Genomic DNA, 20,135 nt, shown 5'->3' with positions numbered 1-20,135 from the left:
CTCGCCTCAGCATTGCTTCCGGATTTTTCAAGCCGACAGGCTGCCGCAGCGGCCTTCTCGCAATTTTTAAAAGGCCCCCTTTGGGGCCACCTAAGCGGTGCCTCGACGGTGCTTGCGTATCACTTGCCACCCGCTACCCCTCTTTGCAGCTGTTATAGCAGCGCCATTCTTTAATGCCGACAGTCACGGCTTGTTACACGCGATCGGAGCGCTCAGGAAGCAGTTAAACGAGTGCACACAATCAGCAGCCAGATGGAAGAAGGTGGTGGGGAGGGGCACTGGCCTCCCCGCCATTATAGTTTTCTCACAACAGCTCTGCCATCCCCCTATTTTGATTTTTTTATGCAACCCGGTTACAACAATTACCAGTTATAACCATGGAATTTTCGTGGCACCTGAATATTGTTATAAGTGGGTTTGACTGTATCAGCGATAAAAATTTTAGATCTACTTCGTTATATCCATGTTTGTTATATGTCATGATTCAAACGCTTATTACTATTTGCTATCAAAAGTGGCATGCCAATGCAAACTAAAGCTCTGGAAGGGCTCAGTTTTGTAAAACACTTAGGAGCCTCGATTTCAGCACCTCCATAGACAGTCAGTTGACATTGTATAAAAGTAATGTGTTCTTATTTCTTCCTCACATTTAGATTTTTACTGAGAGTAAATGATGCACAATGTTCCACTTGGTGCCACGTGGCCTACACAGGCTCAACAAATTAATGAACATAAAGGTTATGCAAAGTGCAAGCTATGTTCTTCTTCTACATCGCACTGACAGACAACAAAGGTTTAGAATTGTTTACTGCTCCAGCCAATGCAAATAATGAGTGTATCATTAATAAAAATATTATGCCACTGCATGTTCTATAATAACTACAAGAGGAAACTCTGTGACAGTGTCTATGAGAGCTGCAAGTACAATGAGTACTTTGTACTTGATGGGTAATACACAGGATTGCCTTAACTTCGTTCATATCGCTTTAACTCTTTCAGCACCGTGCCCATTGTGCATTGTTAGCCCGCTAACGATGGTTTGAAACGCCGCTTTCGAGACCTTCTGTGCTGCTCATGGACACACCGCGCTATCGGAGGTGAAGGAGGAGAACTATAGTTTTATTTTCTAGGCAGTTTCCTTTTTTTTCCTGCCAGGCGGTGATTTTTGAATGCACTTTAAGTCTCGCAATCGTCAAAGTAAAAAGCAACAATGGCCGCCTGCTATTGAATGTTTCAAATGCTGCTTTTGAGACCTCCTGCGCTGCTCATGGACACACTTTGCCATCGACCGTGAAGGAGGAGAACCATATTTTTGTTTTCTAAGACATTCGATTTTTTTCCAAAATGCAGTCATTTTTGAACACGTTCCGAAGTTTTGCGATCGTCAAAGTAGGAATCAAGAATGGCTGCCTCAGGGAGCAGCGTGCACACTTCGAAAGATCACAAATCTCACGATTCCGCGGCGTCTGCGGCTCATTTTATCGATGGACCAAGCAGCAGCAACCCTGAGGATTCTGCCTTTTCATCGGACTTAGACTTTGAGAGTGAAAACAACGCAAACCAGCCCAGAATATCGGCGGCCGCAGGCCGACATGCCCAACATTAAAGTTGGGCATGCCTGGCTGCGGCCGCCGATGTTGCTTGCAGTTATATTTTTGTACTGGGATAACTGTTCAATGAAAAGTTTTTATTTTTTTGGAGATAGTGCCTAATAGACGGCAATACATTTTGTATATCCCCCCCTCCCCATAATTTTCATGACATATTTTTCATAGAAGATGTGTCTTTACAAACTTTGTTCAGAGTTATCCCATAATCTCGATTCACGCAATTTATATCTTCTTTATGATATATATCTCGTTAATCAAATATTTATGCATGAAAAGTGCATTAATTCTGCTTTTTGTTTATGTATTATATAAGATATTCAGTGCAGTAGTTCCTTCAGAAAAAAAAAATGAAATCTGGCGTAAACTATAAAAAACACATATTTTCCTCATGGTAGGGAAAGAGTTAAACGATTCTGTGACTTGGCAAATTGATCATAATCAACAAAATACTGCACTCAAAAAATGTAATAGTGAGGTTTTATGTGCCAAACCCGCGATCTGATCACGAGGCACTTTGCAGTGATATACCCTAGACAAATTTTTTTACCACATATGGTACTTTAATGTGAACCTAAATTTAAGTCAATGATGCATTTTTGCACTTCCACCTCATCGAAATGTGGTTGCAGCAGCCGGCATCGAACGAGTGACCTCGAGGTCAGGAATACCATAGCCACTGCGCTACCCCGGTGGGTTGAAATACTGCATTATTAATGCAACGTTTGCAATAATTATGCAGATGAGCAGAGTCTTCTTGGCTTCATTCATGCATTAGAAAAATATAACGGCTTGAAAATTTACGCCAATAAAGGATAAGTACGACCACAAGAACATCTCAGGACACAATCACGAATACCGGACAAATCCATGTGCAGTAGAACCATGTTAATCAGGATTTCATGGGACTGAACAAGAGGTCCGAATAAACCAAATGTAGAATTATTGAGGGTATTAAGAAAACAAACAAATTTACTGAATGAATTAGCAAATCCCCCCCCCCCCCCCTGAACAAATGCAGTGAGAAGCTGCAATTCTCTTATGTCATGGCTGATTTACTCTTGCAGCGGTGAAGGCCTCGTAACTTCCTTCGCAATGCGGCCGCAGCACACGTCTTTATCTGAGACACATTTTTCACTACCGTGTGCACATCCCGATTATTTTTTCACCAGTGAGCTGGTTTCCAACAAATTGTCCGTCCATCGTGATGTAGCTGGTGCTTCTTATTCTCGATAGCTTTGCACTGAGTCAAAAGGAAAATACTGTTTGCTGGAACCACTGCGGACGAAACCGCGGCCACTATCAATGTGATCATAGATGGTGACCTTGCGGTTTGAACAGACACGGCCAACGAGCGCACTGAGTGAAAATGAAAATACTGTTTGCTGCAACCGCTGTGGACAAAACTGTGACCATAAATGGCGACTACACAGTTATGAAGGCACGTGGCTGACGTGCTTACCGAGTCGCAGCGAAAATACCTTATTTACTCGCATAATGACCGCACTTTATTGTATTCAGGGGTGCGATCCTTAGATTTCCCGCGAAAAGAAAAACATTTTTTTTCATCCCGCGTTTGCTGCGGGATGACATCAGGCCAACAAACAGATGGATGCCGCTGTAACAGTGCGGGACACCAAAACAAAAATGGCGGCCGGCAGGGCATGCTAAATGTGCCGAACGAGATTTTTCTTCTTCTTGTGAGTACACTAGGTGCGCTGAAACGGTTTCTTCCGTATCAGTAATGAATAATATTGTTGATATCGGCAAGTTTGCAGCAATAACGTAGCCATGTCCACTTTCAGGGGACAGAAACGGAGATGGGCACGCTTAGCTGCCAGTGACATAGAAACACATGGCGGGCATGCTGCGGAAACTGTGGCATTTGTCTTCACTACTATCCTAATATGGCACGTTTCCGCTAAGGGTGGGCGAATATCTTAGCTGTGTTACAAGTGTCGGTATATGAATAAGGTACACTTCTAACGTATCAGTGTAAACGTGGCTACTATCATTACCGCTGACAATTTGTTGCGTGCCCCAGAGTGCAGGCGAGAAGAATCGAAAAGCGCCTGTTTTGTTATTGTTGACCACAACCATTATGAAGCCTACAAATAATAAAGGCAAGTTTGGTTGCAGCTTTATTTAGTCATGGAAGTGATGAAAGTAATGAAATGAGGCATCTACTTAAGAATGTTTGGTGCATGCAGACCGCTTTGTACATCTTCAAGAGTCGTTCGCGTAGCAGTCGACAGCATTCGACAGATGGTAAGCGCGATCATTAGCCAGATTTGGCACATGACATATTGCTGTGGCAAGTTCAGGGTGCGACCATTACACAGGAAAGAAACAAAATTGAATTTTGAAGACAAAATTCATGAGTGCGATCATTATGCAAGTAAATACGGTAGTGTTTGCTCTAACTGCTGCGAAAGAAACAGTGGCCGCTATCGACGTGATCATAGACAGTGACCTTGCAGTTCTGAAAACACGCGGCCATTGCACACACAGAGTCACCATAGCACACCGTTTGCCACAAATGCTGTGGATGAAACCGTGGTGGTTATCAACGTGATCATGGATGGCAACTAAGCAGTTACGAAGGGACACGGCCAACGTAATGATATGTGTGGCGATAAACGCAAGAGTAAAGGCGTTAAAGGCACAAATAAGCATGAAGCATTCAAGCGTTGCTGTCATTCATGTATGATTTCTGCTGATGCGATGCGAACTCCACCGCTTCATTTTAGTTGGACGCTATCGAAGTTTTTGCTCTTTTGCATTGCATACTCGCGGCACGCCACAATCGCCGAGCCTCGAGAGTTCGAATTAACCGATGTGCAACCAAATACGTCCGAATTAAGCGGGGACCCAAGGTCTTTGAGACCAAAAATTGGCCTAAAATTCGAATTTTCAATTTTTACTTTCCGCGTTGAAGTTGTGTCAGGATGGAGCTCGCGGGGAGAATTGAGGGCCCAAGAACATGTAATCCTTTTGAAGTGAACGTACTCGCAGTGCATGCTATGTTGTAGACCGACAACGGCCAAACGCCCATGAATTATACCTAGTGCCTACTGATGGCCTATGGAGTTGTTTTTTTTTTTTTAACTTTCTTTCAATATATCAATTGTGAAACGTTTTTTGTTGTTTCCTCAAAGCCGCAATTTTGATGATGATGCCGTATTGGAGGTGCATTATCTCTGCTTCTACCTGCGCTATCACTGTAATTCTTTTTCTTTTTCCAGAAAGGCAAAAGCTGTGTCGAGTACAAACTCACAAAGTAACGTTGTTGCATTTATTAGAAAATTAAAAAAGAAATTTTCCTTTTTTCGCCATTAGATGGATTTCTCTCACTGAAGTTTGCAATTTTCTAATTTGATATAAAGTTGCGTTAGAACACCACACTTGCTTATTTGCACTCTTTGTTATTTCCACATCACTTTCGTACGTCTATATTTATTATGCCATGCATAGTTTGGTAGACAGCTCAACTCCAAGCAAATTATGCTACAAAGCTGAATTTCTTCAATTTCTGGAAAGTTATTTACTCTGCAAGAAAACTGGATGTATATTTAAAACTAGAACATTGAAATACATAAACTCAGCAAGTTTCATCAAAATAGATCAAGAATTAAAACAAAAGTTTTCAGGCGCAGGGTCCCCCCTTAACAGGAGTCTGATCGCACTGAATAATGCACACGCTTGCCGAGATCAAAGAACAAGTCTGCATTATCTGATTTTCCTAATTAACGATGGTCGAATTAGCAAGGTTTTACTGTAGTACCGATTATTCATGGAGTAGCTGAGCAATCACAGTGCTCGAGTTCCCTCTAGTAACTTTGTTTTCAAGAGCTTTAACTAAATAAAACGCAGAGCATGGTGCACCTGAAGGTTCACGATGTTTCCAAAGCGTGAGAAGTGGTTGTTCAGTTGAGTGATTGTGTTGAGAGCTCGTGGCACCTTGCGCACTTCAAGCTCGCAGCGGTCGTAGTGGTTAGCTGCCCGGTTGTTGATGCCACCACGACCGTAGTCCATGCGACCCCGCCCACCACTGCCGTGCATTCCCCTGTTTCAGAGAGAGACCATAAAGAGCATGGTTTCACATAGCTACTTCAAATGCTGCACAGAGCTCATTAGAGCACTGATTTCTGCAATCGTCAGTAAAAGCACAAGCATTATGCTCAAGCGCTCAATAACAGCTTTGTAAAAAAAATAAAAAGACAAAGAAAAATGAAAGAGAAAGAAACACATGCATGTGCACTATTCTAGAGATAGTCTCATCTTTAAGACAACGAGGAAACTTTTCTTTTTCTTTCTTTTTTAAATGTTTTAATGGACACAAAAGAAAGGATACCTATGAAAGGCTCAGAATCAAACCTCCGCAAACACTGGCTTAACTTCTGAATTACGCTTAGTGGCCAGACGTCTAAACAAAATTAGTTGAGCTTTGTAAAACGAAATTCAAGAATCTTTAAGCACGTCACGAAATTTTCACGACTTTTTCAAGGCCTTGAGTGCCGCACTTTGATATTCAAGCATTTCCAAATGTTTTGAGGCACACCATGAACACTGCCCAGAGCAACGTAGCAGGCATGGTTGCAGACATGAAGGGGAGAACCCGCCAAGAGGCCGTGACGTTGCTATCCGTAATGTCGCAACAAACTGGCTATGCTTATGGAGCAGCTCCCTGTACTCTCTGGTCGCAGCCAAATGTCTAAATGCTTTTATACCAATGCCAACAAAAACAGCACACATGGCAAAAGAGAACAAGCACCCTGTTTACAACACAAGCGTGCAGCATCAAACGTAAACTCCTTCACCAACCTCCACCGATCAATTAAGAACAGCAATCACCGAATCCATAACAACTCATGCTTCAACTGCCACGCTCTTTTTGCTGAAAAGCAATTGTTCGGGAAAAAGAAAATTTATCTTTTCACTCACTAAGTCAATCTCCGACGGCAATTTACTTCCAGAAAAATTTGCGCTTCAAGGACCTGTTGTGTGAATACCGTAGTTCAATGCTAAAATTGTATTGACATACTGTATTACTGCAGTTCTGGAAAAATTTTAAAGAAAATTGCGGCGGTTTTATGTGCCAAAACCATGATCAGATTATGAGGCATTGATTTTGACCATCTGGTGTTCATTATCATGCACCTAAATAAAAGTACATAAGTGTTCATGTACGACACCTCTATTGAAATGTGGCTGCCACGGCCAAGATTGAACCCGCAACTTCAGCTCAGCAGTGCAATTATTTTTCTTTTTCTTCAGTGCCATAGTGTCTATACTGCATGCATGTTTCCTTCTCTAGGTTGGACCTGTGCTGGTCAACAGAATTGCATAAATGAAATAAAGTGAGCTTCTGCTCAATTTTCCCCTTTCGATGGTTGCAAAAAATGTTGCACAACATAAAAGGAAGTTGACTACTGACCCCCTTCCATAGCGTGGCCCTCCCTGCGAGCCACCAGGGTGATGAGGATGATGATGGTGGGGCGGTGGTGGGGGCGGTCCTCGCATGGGTGGCGGCGGACCCTGGGGCAACGGAGGGGGAGGGGCAGCGGACAGCGTGCCCCCTTCCTCCGTAGGCACAAGGCCTGGAGGAGGAGGACCCATTGGTGGACCGAGAACAGTCCGCCCGGGCGGAGGTGGTGGCGGAGGCTGACTCAAGTCAGCTGCAGCAAGGTCAATGTTGCTATGGTTATAAGGGACACTAAAGAGAAAAATTGGTTCAGCGCTTTACTAGAAAATTATGCCTATACAATACCAAGAAAAGACACCTTTACTAAAGGAGGAGGCTTGATAAGTCCATGACATCGCACTGACATACTAATGCTAGGGTTGAGGCATCAGGGAGGGGGGGGTAGAGAGAGAGAGAGAGAGAGAGAGAGAGAGAGAGAGAGTTTGGACTTACCCTCATATTCAGAAATGCATCTTAACTTGAAACCCATGCTTGACTTGATTTAAATGAACGCCTGTCATGAACGCCTCAGAGGAAACGCAATGAGCCCATTGGGTGCATTTCCACCAGGCTTCATTTATATCAAGTCAAGCATGGGCTTCAAGTTTAGGTGCATTTCTGAATATGGGGGTTATTCTTCAGTATTCACAACCTCCTGCAAAACTAACAAAAATAAAGTTTTGAAGAAACTTTATCAGTCTAAACTACATGTTTTTTTTTTATATCCCTATAAAGGTGCAATAACAAAAAGGTACAAAATGGCATTCAGCATGGCACACACTGCCCACATGCTTGGCCAAGAATAGGGCCCAGGAAAGAATACAGAAAAACCACAAAGAGCTGGAAAAAAGAAGGCAAAGCAAGGAGACTCATAACAGCTATAGAGCACCAACAGTACTGATAAAGAATTCTAGTGCAAGCATATTTTTTTTAAGCCTAATATCGGCATTACCACAAAAGAAAGCTCCATGTTTACTATTGCAAGCAGTAATGTTACAGCAGAGACAATCCTAAACACACCTCCACAATGATGAGGCGAAAAAGTGTCTTTACTGAAACTGAACCCATGCATCCGTTTCGTAAACAACGCAATTACACAGTCAACACCTCATTTTTTGAACTCCCTAGAGGCCGTAAAAACATCTAAAAAAATGAATGCATGCCTTTTACTGCCCTCCCCTCCAAGGGCTCAAATTACCACAGGCACGTCCAAAACAGCTCTGAAAGCTTGCCGGTACACTTATTAGGCATATCGGTGGTTGTACTGTGACAGGAGATGGCAGGTGCATGCGTGCATAATTAAGGGATACACATCGTGTGCCGTGACCGTTGCATCTTTCTAGTCTTGGTATGCTTCACCGCAATACTGGCACAAGTTTCACTGCTTAACACTGCTGTATTGACACGAAGCTCACATGCTCTCCGAACTTCAAAGCCACTGACGTGGATTACAAAGGCGGAGTCGGTGCCATTGCCGACAGCAGCGAATTCTTTCAACCAAAAACAAAAACATGACAGCGAACAGCAGGAAGCCTGGTAGCAAACGTCAAAGCAGCTAGGTCAAGTGTGGCCATGGTGATGGCTACAGCTGCCAGCAGATCAGCATGTGAGAATGCCAGTTTGAGGCTGCGAGATAAAAATAGCGGTGGTAGTGGCTTTGACTAATGGTGTTTCGGACCTGTGGTAATGGCAAAAGGTCTGGAAAATCGGATGGCAAAGGGGTATCGTGTCCGAAATTTCAGGTGTAAGGGTACGCAGCGGTGACACGATGGCGTCAAATTGTCGGGCATGTCCGAAAAATTGGTCGTTGACTGTATTACAGTCAAATAGAAGGAATCATTAACTACACTACACACACTGTTTAAGGCCCGTTTGGGAAAAAATTGTACATAAAGACACACCAAAGCAGAGTCTAGGCACTACCGTTAAAGGTTCACTGCAAAAAAATTTTCTACTGCATTTCTACTGCGTTTTCTACTGGATGCCAAGTAAGAGCCGCACGCCTTACTTGGCATCCCAAAATCCGGAAAAAAGAATTCAAATGCAGAAGCCATCATGTTTGGTGCCCCGATGCTTCGCATGTGTCGGTGAATTTTTGTGCGCTGCATACTTCTATGTGCTGCTACTAGATGGTGAGAGCTGCAGGTTTACTTCTGATGCAATGGTAAATCAGGGGATCCAAGGCATGCTCAAGTCACCGGCTATGCCAGCACCGTTTTCACCGAAAGGTTCATTCCCACGTTAAGGGCCAGAAATAAATACGAACATAAAAAATAAAACGAACAGAAATAATTAAAAAGGAACAAAAGAAAGAACTATATAACTGCCGCTATAATCGTTCGCCGGAATTAATGCTGAGAGCCAGTGCAACAGCTAGGCATGACCTCCAAGATCTGCAGCTGCTTCAGTACACTGTAGCTTTTAGAGGCCACGTTCTGGGAGATCTGTGTCATATTTGCCAAGAACCACTAACACTCCTTTTTCCAATAACTCTTCTTATAAGTTCCTTTGTGGCTTTCTGCAACATGCAAGAGCAGCTTCCCAGTTAGGGAGTGCTCACCCTGCGAAGGGGGCACGGTTGGCACTCCAATCAGCTCCCTGTGGGGGGCCCTGGCTGCGTGGAAGACTGGTGGTGGACCCCAGAAAGGGGGCGGCCCCACTCTCAGAGGACGCTCCATGCCTGGGGCTTCTGGGTTGTACGGCTCTGCAGGAGGACAAGGACAGCCAAAAATAAGCTCTGGTTGTCCTAAAAAAAACATTCTTTGCAGATGTATGCCAATTTAAGCAACCGATACATCAAAGACAGTGAAGCTGTATAAGCGAGTTCTCACACCTTTTGTCGGAAGTACTAGGGGTCTAGTATTTGCTGGCTCTTAGAGATCATTCATTACCAACATCACCTGCAAGTTCTCACTGAGGCCCTAGTCATACAGCCACTTTGGGGCTCCCATGCAGACTGTGCCGCTATGTTTACCGCCGCAGCTGTACAAACTCCTGGTTGACCTCCAATGTGGAGCTGGTAAAATACGATGTGAGAAACAAAAATTACGGATGACTGGCTAAAAAAAGCTGCAAAATGAAGGTACTGTCCATTTATGTGAGATGTGTGCAGGGTAACATTTATTTTACAATTATTGATAATTGCATTTCAAAGAAAAAAATTTGGGTCTTTGGGGCAGGTCGCATTGCTCATTGATACCAAGCACGCCTGCCTTCGCTGCAGGAAAACTGCTGCAAAACTCCCCTTTAAGAGGAAGCTTTAGCTCGGGGCCAACTCCGATGAGGCCTATTCAAATACATGTAAAACATACACAAAAAAAAACATTTTTCTGAGGTAACCCCTGGACCAATTTTAATGATATTTGTTGCATTTGAGTGGGAAAGTTAAATTTTAGCGACTGTCGGAAGCGGAATTTCGATTTAGGGCATGAATTTTGTTAAAAAGATTTTCAAGAAATCGCAAGATTGAAAAAAATAGAAGCGTGAAATTTTTTGTATCAAGAACAGCTATCGCGGTTCTGTAAACGGCATCCATTAGAACATTCAAAGCGGACAAATTCAATATGTCAATTTATATGTTACGTGAATTGGTTACACTATGTACAAGGGTTCTGCAAAAACTTTATTTCAATACTAGTAAACTTTTTGAGGGTCATGTGTAACAGATCAATTTTGTTCGCTTTAGATGTACTGTTGGATGAAATGCACAGAACAGTGCTATCATTTTTCCTTGCTGAGTTACAGAGTTGTAAACTTGATAGCTTCGTTCTCAGAAAATTTTTTATTTTTGCCAATTTTTAATAAAAAATTCGAAACCAATAGTCACTAGATTTTAAGTTTTTCTTTTAAATGCAACAAACCTCGTCAAGTTTGGTGCAGTAGTGGTCGAGAAAAACTAATTCTCCTTTTACATGCATTTAGATAGGAGCAGCCGAGCTAAATCTACCTTTTAAAGGCCAACTGCAACTAAATTTTGGACTGCATAAAAAGCCTAGTTTAAGATAATGTATAGATATATAGGAGCATCCGTGCAAAATTTGACGTTTGAAATATGCACGGAAGCATCATGAAAAGCTGCGAAAATAGCTGTTTTGGACAGTGAAACTGAAAAAAAAGATGCCATCAATGCTTGCTGGATGTGACATCACTTTACGCACATCTTCTCGGGGTGACCTCCGCAACCTTGGAGGCCGTGCTGCTGTGCAGCATGTATACCGTGGCGGTGACGAGCCTTCTTTAAGTCAGACTACAGTTCGCTGATTGACCTCTGTGGTTTTTAAGGCATGGTTATGCGAGCCAGCCCATAAACCTGATGCCTGCAGTGCATTAAAAAGATATCTTGGACGTGGCATGCTGGGATTTGCTGCACCTGGTAGTGTCATCGCGACACTACCAGGTGCACGCATCTTTTCTTGGATGCCATTTAGAGACTGCTAACAAAAAGCTATACAATTACCAGCTCTGCAGCTTTGCCAAGATTGGTCAAGGCCAACTGAAACTATGTAGCAGTTGGCCTTTAACAGCTTTGCTGTAAATTTGCGAACCCAAACACAGTGAGGGCAATTATCAAGCCTGGAAGCAGCAGAGGGTTACAAGACTGGCTGAAACAGCAAAATATGGCAAATAGTGAAATGAACAAACTAGTTGCAATACAATTTATTCATGTGATGCTTGCTAAGGAGGCTGGAAACGGAATGTGTCTGGGCATGGCCATCATAACTGCCTCCCTCAGGCAAACATATGAACTATTCAGCAGCACAAAAGGAGCCAATGAAAAATGGCATTTCCTCATGTATCACTCAAAAAGATTGACTGAGCCCTCTGCTGCCTACCCTTGGCAACATGTTGAAAACTAGTGTGCTTAGTGTAACATGGCCAATGACCTATATGCGATAAACCGACAAAGGATTAATGCTTATCTTTGTCACTCCCTCTTTTGAGAATCCAGACTTCAGAGGAACAGTTATGCACATCTGTCATGCTCTGTGGGGCACAGGTTAAAAGGCTATGAGCAGTGTCCATCAGAGCTTTGCTGTTGAGTGACCTTCACATATTCTATTTCCCTTCAGTTAATCACCTGAAAATTCTGTCGGGCTGTTACACCACATGGTAGACAATGAAGGGATGAAGAGAGACTGCAAGAAGAGGGTTTGGCTGCTAGGACTGGGAACACTTCTTGATTAATGTCAGTTGATTACCTTCCATGCATGGCTAGTAAGTGAGCCAGGTGCATTGTGATGCAGCAGACAATGGAAAAAGCTTACACGGTAATCATCCAATGATGGAGAGCGTTGCGGCAAGTTGCCATGGTTGAAGCCGCAGTGCCACATGATGGGAGGCCATGAAAAAGGCTTGTTTGGTCAGCGGATGTTGATCTCAAAGGCCATAACATGCCTCAGGCCCCCTTCACTGTTTACCGTGTAGTGGCACACAGTGTAGCATGCAGTGAACCTCATGGCTGACATACCAAGCAATGGAAGAATGGTCATCGTTGCAAACTCCAAAGTGGAATCTGCAAACTCACAGCAATCTAGAAACATTGCCTTGGAGTGCACACACCACCTTAGAGGCCCCACAATGCATGACGTCTCCACTGCCTGCCATATGGCAACACTCCCTGCAGACTTTTCTGGGTGGGCTATAGAGAGCTATGCAAAAGGGTCATGTGCTGTGCGGCAGTTGAACAGCTGGATAAAGTAACAGAAGCAGTGGCGGAAGCAGTGAGCTGTGGCAACAGAGGAGGTGAAAGAGAGGAAGCAGAGGAAGGAAGATATATACTCGTGGACAACTTTCGGTGGCAATGAAGGGATAGTTACAGGGGCACAGCAGCTTCTGCAAATGTCACTGTGCCAAATAGTATGGCATATTTTGACAGCACCCTATTTGTGACAATGTTTTATGACAAAAACACAGAAGAGGAAAGTGAAAATATAAAATTAATACTTAACAGTTACAGCTTGTACAGTTAAAGCTCAATATAACAAGCTTCACTATAACAAGATTCTCCATATAATGAAGTACTTAACTTTTTTATTTTTTATAACTTGTTCATAAAACACCATGTATTTATATATAACCTCAATATCATGAAGTGTTTTCACATCTGATTTTAATACAGTTGAACCCGTCTATAATGAACTCGATGGTTCTACAAAAAGTGGTCGTTATATCAGTAGTTCGTTATATTAACCGGACTGAAGCTAAGTTACAATTCCGCAGCCCTTTGTGGTCCGAAAACTAAATTAAAGTGTTATTTTTGTTCCCAGTACGCCCCTGCACCTAGTTGCAAATTTCCATTAGAAATGTCCATCTAAAGACCAAAATCAGCTCTTTAAAAACTAGAGCGAGTGATATATTTTACTACCAGCGAGGGCTGTATTCTGCACAAGAGAGTGAAGCATTCTAGTTGGACGGAAGTGTAAACTTTGGAAACTACTGCAGCATGCCACCATTCTGCGAAGGTCTTGGACATAGTGGTCTCAGCATTAGGCAGCACGTCAGTCACACAAGATTTGTAAAATTAAGTTATCTAAGTCACTTTGTGCAAAAAAATTTAATGTTCGAAAGGTGGAACGTCACCGCGAACACTTATCAGCAGTCGGCAACACGTAAACGAAGTGCTGCTCAACCGTGATCTTCCGATCTGCCCGCCTTTTGCAACATTACGCGGCGGCAGCACGTGGTGCAGTGTGGATCCAATGATGGGAGGACGTAGATGGTTGTTCCAAATCATTGAAATAGGCATAATGCACGTGGTGCTGCACAGACAATTACACAAAAACAAGAGTGCTACCACCGTGGCATCTGATATTGCACCGGCGCAAACGTCAGTGCACATTCCAGGATATGCTGTTTATGTTGTAAGCCTCACCTCATGGCATGTAATCGAGTGAACTTCCTCACAGCTTTCGAAATCTGTCCGCAGCACTCACTCACTCATCTCGAGGGCCATATCATCGAGGTGGTTGAACTTAAGGGGACGCACGCTGCGTGCATCCAGTTTTGTCGCGCTTCTGTGCTTTGGTACTTCGCGTGAGCTCTCATTTTACTGTGACTCAGCTCAAAGAATTTATTATATAACAGTACGGCGATTTAAAGATGTTCATTATATCTGGAAGCAGTTTCAATAGGCAGGGTCAGAAAATTGTATATGCACTCAAATGTGGTTGTTATATCGGACAGATTGTTATATCTGGGATTAGTGGGTTCGACTGTAAAACGAAATTTTATTTCCATCTCGAAGGAATATGGAGACAATAAATGAAAACTTTTGTGGATGCAGATGGTCAAATTAAAAGCTGCTGCTTGCGAAAGCACCTCTAAAATCGCATGCCCCACAAGCCAAAACAGAGCAGTAGCATGCTGTGCACAAAGCTCAAGTGCGATCAGATACTATCACGCCCCATACTGTATGCTTTGGGTGGGAGTGAAAGCACACGAAGGTGAGCCGACAAGGATGGCGACTTGGAGGTCACCATCTTCCTGCGCAAGCAAGGGGAAAGTGGGATAAGGGAGGGAGCATGCTTGCAGTAATGGGATCAAGGGGGAGAAACTGGGGGCACATCTTCTTTTCTAACGCAGTCGTGACTGTGCATGGGTGTCAGCACGGTTGAGCGCATATACAGCCCACATGCCCTCTCTTAAGGTTAATCTTCTGTTTGTACAAAGGGTGAGCATGATGAGATGGTGTGGCATCTTGTGCGCCGTCTTCCAGTGCATTTAGTACTAGTACTGGAGCTTGCACAATCCCGAGTTTTGAAAAAGCGCTGAAGCAAGAGGCAGACTAAGTGTTTGCTTTCTGCTGCTGGGCATTTTCCTGATAGCATCGTCCCACTGCAAGTGACACTGCGAGGGCGGAGCGCACGCAAAAGCGTGGCTGGCTTCGCTTCGTACCACCGATGTAAAAATATTGTCAACACGTCATGAAAACGTATCTTTCATTGCCGACCCTCTAATCCAACAAAAATTTTTTTTCCTCATTCAAATTTGCCTTTTTCGATGGCCTGAGGATTAGAAAAATCTTGCAGCCCTTTCTGTGTAACAAAAATTGATCAGCGATTGTACTTATTTGTATAAAAGGAAGAATTTAAATTTAACGAAATTTCTATATAATGCAGCAAATTACCAACTTTAACAACTTTGTTATATCAAGTTTTAACTGTATTAGCATACTAAGTGTTGTAGTCAAGATCGTTTATTTCAGAAGTGCTGTCAGGCATGCTCTTCTGCCTTCATAGCTTTCCCTTCATGGCTGCAGGAAGCTCAAATCATGGGCTTTAGGGTCCCAAAGCAACACATTGGCTATGAGAGGCACCATAGTGTGCAGGGGGGAAGGACATCCCCAGATTAGCTTCAACCACCTGGGGTACTCTGCTGCTGGGCACCAGGTAGCGGGTTTGTTTCCCAAATGCAGCGGTTGCATTTTGATGGAGGCTCAATGCAAAATAGCTTATGTACTTTGATTTAAGTTCACATTAACGAACCCCAGTTGGTCGAAATTAATTTGGAGCCCTTCCACTATGGCAATCCTAATATCTCAGTGTTGCTTTTGAACGTTAAATTCCATGAAAAGATTTTTAAAAATTTTCTATGATATGCATGGCTCATATATTTACATTTTTCTTCTTTTTTAAAATTAAGATGCCACTGGAAGCCATTAGTTTTCTAGCAAATACCTGTTACAAGTCCAGTGCATGGTTCTGAGGTTCTTTGTGTACGCTTAACTAATCATGGAGTTAATCACATCACAATGCAACAGAGAGGCTATTAGAGATTCTGTAGTGGGGGCTAGCTCTCAAATAATTTGAAGTGCGCCTGCTTTCCACCCCCATAAAAATGCAGCTGCCATGGCTGCGAATTGAACATGCAGTCGTGCCCTGAGCAGCAGAACACCACAGCCACTGAGCCACCATGTCAAGCGCCACAGAAAGTTGTCCACAAGTACAGTGGCGGTGGCAGCAGAGAGCGCACTGACCGGCGACTGCTGCGGCGGCTGCTGCTGCTGACGGCAGAGACTCCTGGCTGCTGCCCACCATGGGTGGCAAAACCTGCTGCAGTTGGGCCAGTGAGGGCACACCTGCCAAGCAGCCACCAAGGAGAAGGAGAAAGAGAGAGAGAGAGAGAGAGAGGACACCCACCACCAAGGAGTTCCAACAGTGCCATAAACCACACTCAAACAGTCATGCAGAGGCCTCCTGCACATATTCTGTGCCTGCTGAATCACCCAATAAATGCTGCCCCGTTACGGAGGCGCCACTTATGTAGGGCAAGAGTCATGGTATTTCGGGCAGGGTAATGATAAAATTTTGCCAGCACCCTAAGACCATTGATGGTAAAGGGAAAGACTTGTCGGTGCTCTAGAAACAACAGTGTTTGAGTGTGATGGTAGCTGATGTAGCAGATGACTTCATTTTGAAAAGCAACATTACACAAAAAAATTCATATTTCCTTTGGCCACTACCAATCTTTGAATGATGTGCATTCTTTTCATTTTTTTTCTTGTCAGCAATGAGCACCAAAAATGTAGAAAGTGCACTCAAGACGACCCTACGTAAGTGGCGCCAGCACCATAGTTCCAATGACAGCCGCTTTTCCTTGGCTTGTCGATGATCCAGCAGGCACAGAGTGTATATAGGAGGCTATGGCACATGAAACAGCTTTTAGCTTCCTGTGAAATCTTATTCAGTTATGTGCAATATTGTGCAACACCTACCATTGGCTGCTTGCAAAGCACCTCTCAAATCGCTTGGTTTCACTGCAATCTAGCTGAATGAGCTGGCTAAAAACAGATTTGACGTTTATAGTCTCTTTTCCTGTATAACTTGATCAACATCCTTTTTTCTTTTGCTTCCAAGTTAAAGTGCAATAAATTCAGCAAAGAATTTTGATCAATGCACACACTATCTTCCCATCCTTTGCATTGCCACAGGCAATGAAATGGGATGATCCCAAAGTCGGTGACTGTGGTTACGGAAAGATGTAGAACACAGAAGTAATGAAATAAATCAACAGCGTTTCGCTATCAAAACGAGATCACCAGGCTGCAGCATTTGCTGTTCTATTAGGTAGGGCATCTTTTACAAAGTGCCTTCCTTTTACCATAACAACCACATGCACCCCACAGAGCTTCCTACTGTACTATCAAGAGGGAAACATGATGCTACTGTTCGTGCGAGTTTCTTCAAGAAGTGCTGCGAGGACAAGGGAATACCGGTGGATACGGAAAGCTCGGCTTGGCTCGAATGTGGCTCAGGGTAAAACATGGACATGCAGATGAAACTATATAGGCTTTCTTGTAATTAAGCATTTAGAACAAGGCTTTGTTATTGCAAAACATGCCTTCTACCCAAGTTTCCTTACATATACATTTATAGACAAGTAGCAAACAAAACAGAACCATACAATCAAAATCTGTGAACAAAGTTACTGAGGACATTGTTTTTCCTCCAATATCAGTGACCAATCGATGGCACAGTAAAAATTTTGCATAAATATGTACCATAAATACATACTCTCATTTTAATAATAATCAGTGTTTATGATGCCGTAAGAAAAAAGACATGTGAGACACTATTTTAGTAGAAACAGTTGACAATAGACAAAGCTGGTTGCAGGGCGTACTATTCATAGATGTCCCAACTCTTCCAGAAAGACGTAAATTTGAAGTTGCAACTTCACAGAACAGCTGTACCTACTACAGCATTGCAATGGCAGGGATTCGGTGAAAAAAAAAATAGATTTGGGGGGTTTTATGTGCCACAACCACAACCTGATTATGAGGTTGCGAGGACGCCCAACTTTTACGCATTCCCTGATATTATTTTACCCACACAGCTTGTGCATCCTGTAGTCTGGCTTCATCGCGTGTCTTCGCTCCGGCGGCGGTCAGTGGAGTTGCAGACTAGTACGAGAGATAGCATGAGCACTGCACTGCTAACAGCACCTAATAGTGGGGTTACTCAGGTGCTAAAAGGTGCCTGTTCCTCACTGGCTTGGGGTTGGCTAGCTGCGTGGACGTTTCGTGCACTTGCCAGCCATTCGCGGGACTGCCCTGCGAAAGGCTTATGAGCGGAACACCGGAATGGACAAACACAATTGTCTGAACGTGCCGCCGTTCATGTGACTGTACACATGGGCGATTAGGTATTAGTGTCCAACATAGGGGCGAACATATTCGCTCGCTATCCCATCACGGTGAGACAGGCTTCCGAGATTTGTCGAGAGTGCATCGGCATGTTTCATTAGTAATGATTGAGCTGGCTAGATAGACGTATAAAAGGTGCAATAAATACCCTTGTGATAGTCTGCAGTACTGTCTTGTCCCTTGTTTGTCCCATGAGCCCATTCAAGACCTCAGATCTGACTGTCCAACGTGGAGCTTTTCAGGCATCTAATGATAGTTTTGACAGTTTTGTTTGGTTCAAGACAACTTTTGTTTGAACCGAAGCGTAGGCCTAGTGTTGATTTTGGTTGGTAGCATCGACGGCATGTTTTCTTGAGTGAGGTGATGGCTGCTGTAGCATGTTTTAACTTTTCAACATGCTAATCCTTTTTGCAAGTGTTCTTAAGCAACATTCTTTGGTACGAGGGTCACATGGTCTGCATCCTGGTAGAGCAAGCCCTAGCACCTCCAGAGCATTGGCAAGCCTGAAGTGAGTGAGTATGGAAGTCCGAGTTTATTATGTTATCACCTTCTAACTCCTTTGACTCTGGGAGCTAGGTGGCTGCGGACCACAGTTGCCGCTATGGGCTGTCTGGTATTGCAGCCTGGCACCGAGACCTCCAACACAGTCTGGGACAGTGGGCGCCGTCCATTTGGATGATGTTTACACCGAGCAGAGTAGGACCACCTCATAGAGCTGATGTGTCCTCGCGGCTGCCTATTTTGCACCCATTTTGGGTGTTGTTTTTGGATGCTGGTTGTTGCCATGGTAGCAACTCATTACGCCTAAGGCTTTTCGGAGCTGCCTGCCGCACGTGGAGGGACACAATCTGGTGAACCATGGCGCTGAGGTGCCGCACTTTGCTTCCCTCATTCGAATTGAAATTACTGGTTCGACCTAAGAAAGTGAGCTTTATTCATGTGAACTTAGCATCTGAGTAGTCGCCTGATATTTTGTAGCCAAATTGCACATCGCACCAAGCGGGCGATGCGCATGCAGTATGGCCGTCCCTTGGTCTACAGTGTTTGTCGAGCATGTTAAGCATGCAGCGTGAATGGAGTTATCCCTCGTTTTCTGTCAGCTGTTCAGTACAATGGTCGGGCCAGACCAGGCAACGGAGATGCCTGCGGCCGGCCAGGCGCAGCAATTTCAGCAGCCAACTGTCCGCCTGGCAACCCTAGGCTGCTGGGACAAAAGCCAGCAGGGCATGTCGGCACGAGAGACGTTTGCTTGTGCTGACTACTGCGCTGCCATTTCCGGAATCCTGGCTTGGAATCATGTCGCTGTGTCTGCAGAGCAGCTGCTGTGACTAACGAACATCAGTGGTGTACTCCAGACACATAGTCAGCGCACAGGTTATGGACAAGAATGCATGGACACATCCTTGGTGCGGTCACAGCCACACCGCCACATCAACACGAAGCACGTGTTGATGTTAAGACCGTGTAGAATGTTTTGCCGGAGTGCATAGCGATTTAAGGTTGGGGGGGATGTGGGGATGCTCGACTTTCAAGTGCTGAGGGTAGCTATAGGGGGCTTGTATAGTGTTGTATAGTATAGTATAGATATAGGAGCTTGTAAACACGATAGGGGTGCCCTTATGCTGTTTTCCCCGCGTGGCTTGCGCCTCCTGTAGTCTGGCTTTGCCGCGTGGCTTTGCACCAGTGGCAGTCAATGCAGTTGCAGACTACAGTCGAACCCGACTATATCGAACCCGTTTACATCGAATTATGCCATATATCGAACAATTTCTGAACACGGTATAGTTACAATGAGTATATATAGCAAAAATTACGCATACATCGAACAAAACTAGTAGCGACTCCCGATATATCGAACGTCAAGCGGCGGAAAGTGCCCCTGGAAGTTGGCTTTCCCTCGCGGTGACGGGAAAACATGGCG

The 20,135-nt window shown here is 44.0% G+C and overlaps 1 protein-coding gene across 5 annotated transcripts in view; it reads right to left on the bottom strand.

The window, feature by feature from the left end:
- LOC142578984 (RNA-binding protein 26-like) overlaps positions 1-20,135 on the bottom strand; it is a 100,319-nt gene that overhangs the window by 53,400 nt on the left and 26,784 nt on the right. For 4 of the 5 annotated variants that reach the window (XM_075688745.1, XM_075688742.1, XM_075688744.1 and 1 more), the window contains exons 8-11: positions 16,046-16,147; positions 9,632-9,775; positions 7,045-7,285; positions 5,493-5,673 (exon numbers count right to left, since the gene is read on the bottom strand). In XM_075688745.1, the coding sequence (XP_075544860.1) occupies positions 5,493-5,673; positions 7,045-7,285; positions 9,632-9,775; positions 16,046-16,147 (668 nt within the window). The remainder of the gene's footprint in view (positions 1-5,492; positions 5,674-7,044; positions 7,286-9,631; positions 9,776-16,045; positions 16,148-20,135) is intronic. The other variant, XM_075688746.1, reaches the window with a different exon arrangement.

This window comes from Dermacentor variabilis, chromosome 4 (assembly GCF_050947875.1).
Source record: "Dermacentor variabilis isolate Ectoservices chromosome 4, ASM5094787v1, whole genome shotgun sequence".
NCBI classification, from domain to species: domain Eukaryota; kingdom Metazoa; phylum Arthropoda; class Arachnida; order Ixodida; family Ixodidae; genus Dermacentor; species Dermacentor variabilis.
The sequence above is the reverse complement of the archived record's forward strand: the minus strand, read 5'-3'. Positions and strand labels throughout refer to the sequence as shown.